This window comes from Elaeis guineensis, chromosome 1 (genome assembly GCF_000442705.2).
Source record: "Elaeis guineensis isolate ETL-2024a chromosome 1, EG11, whole genome shotgun sequence".
Lineage (NCBI taxonomy): Eukaryota > Viridiplantae > Streptophyta > Magnoliopsida > Arecales > Arecaceae > Elaeis > Elaeis guineensis.
The window spans coordinates 92,045,094-92,052,927 of NC_025993.2; the positions used below are offsets into that span (position 1 = coordinate 92,045,094).

The 7,834-nt window shown below is 43.4% G+C and overlaps 1 protein-coding gene across 1 annotated transcript; it reads right to left on the reverse strand.

Annotated features, from left to right (window-relative positions):
• Positions 1-1,284: 1,284 nt before the first annotated feature.
• Positions 1,285-3,623, reverse strand: LOC105032003 (exocyst complex component EXO70C1-like). Its single transcript, XM_029260867.2, has one exon. The coding sequence runs from the start codon at positions 3,550-3,552 to the stop codon at positions 1,369-1,371; it is 2,184 nt and encodes a 727-aa protein (XP_029116700.1). The 5' UTR covers positions 3,553-3,623; the 3' UTR covers positions 1,285-1,368.
• Between the last annotated feature and the right edge of the window lie 4,211 nt (positions 3,624-7,834).

The following is a 7,834-nucleotide window of genomic DNA, read 5'->3' on the forward strand; positions in this document are numbered from 1 at the left end:
AATTCGATTAGGATTCTTTCAGACTTTTGTTAACCTGTCAAACAATTGAATTAGGCTCTAAAATTCAGAGTTGTGGCAAAGTATCATCCTCATAGAGCATGAGAAGAGCTTTTCAAAATGAAATCATAATAGCCATTCTGATATCTGATGAGAAAGTTATGACCGTTCTAGCTCAACAGTATTAATGTCGTCAGGATCAGATGTAGTCAGCTTGATTTCTTGATCTTTTGAGTCCAATTCTTTCTCTTTCGAGTTCGACTTTTGAATCAAAGAATTTATCAGCTACGACATCTACATCAACTATACAATAGAAACATCAATAGTTGAAAAACAATTGAAATCATTTATGTTTTAATATCAAAATTGTAGCTAGCAATATAATTGAATTGAGTAGCTTGATGCTCGAGCTCGATTCAATTATAAAAAAGTAATATGAGATTGAATTAATTTAATTTAAATATATATCAATTGAACGATACTCGAGCTCAGATTCTAGCTTTGATCATAATAAGAAAATGACTAAAATAAAATATAATATATTATTATATTTTTAAATTATTAAATTAATAATATATTATAAATAAAATATATATATTTGATTAAGCTTTTAAGTTTTTGAGTCAAATTTTTTGCTACTCGAGCTTGATTCAAAAAAATATTTTAGAGACTTGAGTTTGATTCAAGTCGGCACCAAATTTGAGTAGCCTATAAGTCATTTGGCTCATTTGCATCCATGGTGGTAGTCATTGGGTCCCACAACACTCTGGCATTTTGGTCTTTTTCTTTTTTTTTGATAAAAGATATTTGTTTAATGTTTGAACACATATAAATCAATATAAATTTTTAGGTGCATGGATCGTCTGCTGTACCATATGGTGCACAGTATGCATACCCACATACACGTGTAGCTGTGCGGTACATGCGATGTACTATACCCATACACAGTGGAGGATAAAATTTTTATAATCAGACCGATCATGGAAGAAATTACAGTCGGACATACTTCGGAAACATCCATCAAAAGATGAGTTGTCACACACACGTAAAATACTAAAAAAAAGAATAAATAAATTTTAAAAATATTTGAACAGTTTAGATAAATATCATATCATTATTTTTTTTATAGATATCTTAATATATGTATGTGATAGACGATGACGATTCAATCATAATTTTTTTTATGATCGATCCGACTATAAAATTTTTTTCGCGCAGCAGAATATCCTTGCCCAACATTTACGATACAATATCTGTTTTTTTTTTTTTGTAAGAATACAACACCCTCGCTTCATTCGAACTCTTTAACACAATCAAGAACAGCTAAAGACAAAAAAATGACAAAGGTGATAAGAAGCCATTTCCCTCTCATCACATCCTCCTCCTTGCCATGGAGGAAGGGTTGCCGTCGAAGAGCTCATCAATATAATTCTCGAGGTCATCCGCCCCAAACTTGATGTACTTCTCCGTCTGCCGCCCCGGGTCGAGGTACTGCGAGAACCGCCCCAAAAACGACCGGTATGCCGGCACCACCACCGCCGATATCGATACCCTCATCTCCGACTGCAACTGCTCATCGCTCACCACCCACGAGCTCTGCGTCTTGTGGATCTCGTCGATCATGGCGTTGAAGCTCTTGAACCGCTCCTTGAGCACAGGCTTCGACACATTCCCCCTTACATTCAGGCCTTCATCCTTGAAACACGCGAGCACCTTCGACCACGTCTCCCGCTGGTAGTTCTTGTGGTACTGCCTCAACTCCGATGACCTTTTCCGGCACCATGCATCGCCGAGAAGCTCATGGATCTCCGCTGCCCCCTTGATCTTCTTCATGATATACCTCCCATTGTTCATCAAGAATATGTTGCACAGTGCCTGATCTTTGTAGAGCCTAGATTTGGCATCCAAATTCGAATGCAGCAACTCCATCACCACCATCAATTGGGCTGCGAATGGTTTCGGATCATCTGCAATACCGCCGTCGCTTTGGTTATCATTGTTTCTGGTGCTACCCGGCGGCTCATCGTCGCCGTCGTAGGATGACGGCCTCTCGGTTCTCTGGTGGTCTTTGAAGACCTGCTCCAATGTGTTCTTGTATTCGCACGCATATTTGAGGTAATTCATGACGTAGCGGGTGAGAGGGTGGACGGCGCCTCCGGGCACGGGCGTCTTCCCCGTGTCGGTCTTGATCGAGCTCTCGAGGTCGCCGAAGATCGCGACCGCCGCCTCCCCGAGACGGCACCGGAGGGCGGAGATCTCCGACTTGAGATCCATCACTGGTGAAGCGAGCGACTCCTCCTCGTTCCCATCGACGGAGAAGATGGCATCGATGGTCGGCGTCGAGTCTCTCAAGGTCTCATATATGTCGAGCATCTTGAAGAGCTTCTCCGCGGAGCGATTCGTCATGGCGACGGCCTCCGCGAAATTGAGGAGCTGAGAGATGGCCCCGAGGGCGAGGCTGTTGAAGAGGCTGTCGGCTATGTCTTTGTGGCCCGAGAAGACGGTATCGAAGAGCTCGCGCTCGCTGGGGAATGAGACGGTGATCGAGTGCCGAAAGGCCTTGATCCACGTTGCGATCTCGCCCTCCAGTGAATCCCAAGCCATTCTCTGCACATCGTCGATGCTGATTTTCTCGCATCCGAGGCTCGATAGGCTTGCAAAGATGGCATTGCGCCGGGCAACGCTGAACACCTCGCAGCACTCGGTCACGTAGCCCGCAGAGATCATCACCGCCGCAATGCTTCGTAATCTCTCCACGATATCCGTTGGATATGTTTGTGGATATTCTTCATTAATGGTGCTGGATTCAGCTGACGGCAAAATGCACCTGTCCACATGTTCATGTTGTTGTTGTTGTTGTGGTCGACTGAAAGATGGCGGACGCTTAGTCTTCGAGCTGGTGCTGCCCGGGTCCTGCTGCTTTCCACGAGAATTCTCGTCGAGGAGCGAAAAGAATTCGTCTTCGAGGAAGGCCATGGCATCGTGGAGGACGACGCCGGCGCGGTTCATGGCATGGTTGTACCTGGGCTCCGACGAGAATGGTGTTAGCGCCGATGCCAGCTTGTGAACTCGATTGAAAGCGTCGAGGAGGGAGATCTCGTCATGGTCGGGAGACCATTTTTGCCCGCCCGACTCGTACGTGGCGATCTCCTTCTCCAACACATCGATGAACTTCTCGATGATCGGTTCGGGGAGCTTAGGTAGCTCATAACCTTGATCCTGAACATCTTGGAGGCTGGCAAGGACGCCGAGGAAGTGATCGATCTCATCGGAGATGGCAATGAAGCTGGGATCGGACTCTTCGACATTCTCATTGCTTGTTTCCTCCTCCTCTGTAGCCTTCTCCTCCACTCTCTCCTGTTCCTTGTCCTCCTTCTCTACCTCTTCCTCTATAGAGTCCTCCTTGCTACCATCTGTCTCCTTCTTCTCGTGTCTATCTCCAAATTTGATGGCACCTAAGGAAAGGTTCCTGTCAGATTCTCGGAGCTTCTCTTCGCGGCTGGAGGAAGAGAAGCTGTTGGATTTCTTAGGTAGAGGAGATTGCTTCGTCTCCATTTCCTCTTGTTTTCTCTCTTTCTTGTTTTCTTCTCGAAACGGGCTAACTTAGAAAAGAGACAGTTAGACAAAGAAAGACGAAGAAGAGGAGACCGGAATGGAGAGAGAGAGAGAAGGAAACGGAAAGGAAAATGGAGAAAAATGTGGAGAACGGAAGGTGTTGAGGAGTGGCGAAAATACAGGAAGGATGACAGAAATGGTCGTTGCTTTCCACGTTGAGGAGGTCGCCCAGGCAGATCTGCGCAAATCTCGGAGCCCGTGTACGGTAGATAACGCGCAATCGGGACTTCATGAAATTCAAGGGTTAATGTGGCGTGTTATCCACCGTGGGATTTGGGTGGTCTAACTGGGCGCGGTCCAGGCAATATAATTTCTGCTTGAGGAGAGATCGCTGTTCGAGGCATAGACAATTGTCGTTGTTTTATTCGTGTCAATTAGTGTTGACGACCTTCTTGTCTTCCGTTCTTTGTCATTGTTGCCCGTTTAATGTGTGATTTCCACAGTTCTCGTTGGGTTCCGTTTTTATCTTTCATATGAAAAGATGATTCCACTTCTTTAACAACGTCGACCGTTGGATTTGGTAAAAGAAATGGAATGCAATAATCGAATAAAGAGAATAAATTTTTTAAAATCTATGGAAAATATGATCCAACGGTTAATATCATGAAAAAAAGATCAATCATTCAACCTATTTTCATTTTAAAAATATGACATTGATTTTCGTTTCAGGATCTCCGAGGTCTCTTGCACCATTTCGTTTCAAATTACACGCAAGTGACCGAATTTTTAGATCTAAGAGGCATTATTTTTATCTGATGATGATGCCCAATATTTTCAAAAGAAAACTAGCTTGTTCATATAATTTTTTTGTTCCAGCCACTACTGCTATTTATACCCGAGCTAATGATAACCTCATGATCAAATCTTTCGTGAATGCATGAGGTAGCAACCTTATATTATATAGTGTGTGTTGCTGCTAGAAAATTGACCTGGATTAGATCGCTAAGCTGGAGTCATGGCGAAAGGATGAAGTGGTCTCCAAAAGGCTGATAAAAACTTTGGAAAGCATGCAAGCTGAACTTTGGTCCTCGAGCGATCCCATGAATCAGACTCTGTAAAATCACCAGACAAGAAAAGTCCTCTGGCTGGGGTGGAGATTCCTGATGGTGGATCCTTTGATACCTAAATTAGTCTTCCAGAAGCAAACAGAAGAGGCTAAGCTTTCAAGATGAGTTTAATGATCAGCAAAGTTGATTATGAGGTGGAAAGGGATATGGATAGAGAGATGAAATGTGGTGATTTGACAGACTCTGGATGATACTTGGAGTGTACTAGTAAATTCCAGGATGAGCTCAGAGTTTGTGGAAAAGATAAATACAGTGCATGTAGAGTTCGTCTTCGAGAAATGGTATGTGAAGCAAGTATTCACTTAATTATAGGGTTTTAAAAAATTTAAAACTGATAAATGAAGATGGATACCTATCACCTGGAGGATGTGTGCTATTCTTTCTCCTAGAGGCCGTGAAGGTGTATCTAGATTGTTAGGGAATAATGACTTGTACGTCCTAAGTTTGTTGAGGTTGTGTTATGGAGGAGTAGAGCTAGCAGTTTATCGCTTAGCAGATGGAAGACTCCAAACTTCCTTCAATGCGATCATGGGTGCTTTCATGACTGTGGCTCCTTGGTTATTCTTGTACCTCCCAACAGGGATATGTGGTGGGCCATCATTGGGGTGCCAGTGCTATGGTGGATGGAGTATTCTGGATGTATCAGTTATCCCCTACTCCCGAGGTCGAAGCATTCTTTGGTTTAGATGAAGGGAGTAAAGAGTGCTCTTCAGGTCCATTATGGCATTGGCGGCCAGAGCATTGGATGAGACTTTGGGTTTCCTCAAGACTGATGAGGGTTGGATTTTTTAGGTGATGTTGTGTCGGTATGCTGAAGGTGAAGAGAAGAAAAGTTAAATATGTTAGAATGAAGTAAGGAATGGAAGGACAAAGCTCAACTATTACGTTTCTCCTATCATGCCTTCTTTGGGTGCCACCAGGAATGTACCACAAATATAAGTAAAGGATGGCATTTAGCCTGCTTGGACTGAAGAACCTTCAGATGAAGGGGTTATTGCAGATGTTGATCTGAGCTAAGGTGCGGGAGGTCAGGGTTCAACTGCTGTTAATGTTCTTGTCGAGATCATATCAACCAGACCTTCTTCAAGCACAATCGGTGGTTCCCCTCTGACCAAAACAGGGGTTGGTGCTCAGCTTGCTGAAGTAGAGGGAAGTCTGTCTGATGTAGAGCCACTTCAAAGTGCATTAGGGGTGTACCTTGTTGATGCTAGGGCTCGAGCTGAGGCAACTAAATCACTTGCCGAGCCAAGGCCGAGCATGCTTGACATTGGCACCGCTCCCTCGAGCATAGTGGAGAGTGTGGTTTGGGGTGCCATAGCCAAGCCTTTGTTTGCTACTATCGCTGAGGTTTTAAGCATGATGAGTGTGATTTCTTTGGTTGCTAATGAAGGAACATGAGGCCAGCTTGTGTGGCTACCTCCAGCTTCTACGGTGGATTTGAGTGAGATTAAGGAGGAAGAAGATGAGGGAGAGGCGATCGTTGCGATGGCCGAAATTATGAAAGTGACTGCGAGCCCTTCTCGACAGATGGAGAGGGGATTGCCTTCTTACCCTCGGCTATGCCTTCTCCTCTAGCTTTTCCTGGGCAAGTTGTTTCTCATCCAACCTCTGGGCCAATGAGCAGAGAGGAAGAAATGGTGATCTTTGAGTATCATTGGTCTTAGAGGGTGATCAAGTGTTTGATCCCTTCCTGAAATAAAGAGTATCTTGGACTAATAAAGAGGTGCTTCCAATATCGTATTATAGCACCCTGATGGTAAGCTTTATCACCTTTGTTTGCTACTTGCTTTTTGTGCCTTCGGGCTGACTGATCGGCCAACCATTTAGGTGGGCTTCAAAGCTCGAGCTTTGGAGGCTCGACTGATAACTGCGCTTACTCAGACGAGAATAGTGAAAAAATGGGCATTAGAGGTCGAGTATTTGGAAGAGATCACCAGACACAGTCGAGCCCTGATAGAGATGGAATGAAGCCTCACTGAAGAAGCTCGAGAGAACCTCCAAATATAGCCCAATAGTACCATTATCAGAAATGAAAACTTAAAGATGGTCTTCGAGGCTACTCAACAGGAAGTTGAAAAGCTGAAGAAGGATGGTCATTGACCATCAAGGGTACTTCGTTTTATCTCACTTGAATGGGGGTTCTTGGTCGAGGCATGTGAGGAGCACGGGGCTTCGACAGATGAGATCCTCGAGAATAGTTGGTTGTCCTTATTTTATTCATGCCGGTCAGTGTTGACCACCTTTTTATCTTCCATGCCTTTGTCATTTATTGTGTGATCTCCATCAATTCTTATTGGTTTCATTTTTATCTTTCACTAGCTTATAAACCCATGAGATGCATGGGATGTAATTTTTAAAATCAATATTTAATTTTATTTATCTTGTGAAAATCTGACCTACAACAAAAAATTGGAGGAGAAAGCTCAATACAAATGTCTCCTATTTAATATTAATATATATAATATTAAATTAAATTATATTAAGCTCTCAAAATCTCAAGGGACCAATTCACAATAAAATCCCATATTCTTCAAGGAAAAAAGGCAATCGAACCTGAGAAACCCCTCTATTCTCTCTCATGTGCTCTCCTTTCCCATAGGTCTCTTAAAAGATAATAAAATGAAAAGAACAAGAAGCGAAAAGCAAAAAAAATCATCTAAGTGGGGAAGTTAGATATATTACATAAGATTGAATTACACTAGCAAAATCTTAAGAGACCAACTCACACCACCACAACTCACACAAAATCTCATATCATTCCGATTAAACTCAATCAAAACTTGACAAGCCCTTCTAGAATATGGAGTGCGACCACCCACTTCCCTTGACGTAGCTCCACCACCCACATCCACCTTGGCATCGCTGCCACGTACAGCACCACCATGGATTAAGCTCTCAAAACCTCAAGGGACCAACTCACACCACCACAACTTGCACAAAATCCCATATCCTTCAGAAAAAACTCAATCGGGATCTAAGAGACCCTCCACTGCATCCACCACCATGACGGCACCCTTGCCATTTCCCTTTATCCTTATACTAAATTAATTGTGTTAATCAAATGGTTCAAACCAAGGCCATGAACTAATACAAATTTACCCAAATAATGCTATATGCATGCACGTGTGAAAGGCACCGAATCTGTCACGAGAAGA

Coding starts and splice junctions, on each gene's coding strand:
- LOC105032003 (XM_029260867.2), bottom strand. CDS start 3,552: ATGGAGACGAAGCAATCTCCTCTACCTAAGAAATCCAACAGCTTCTCT.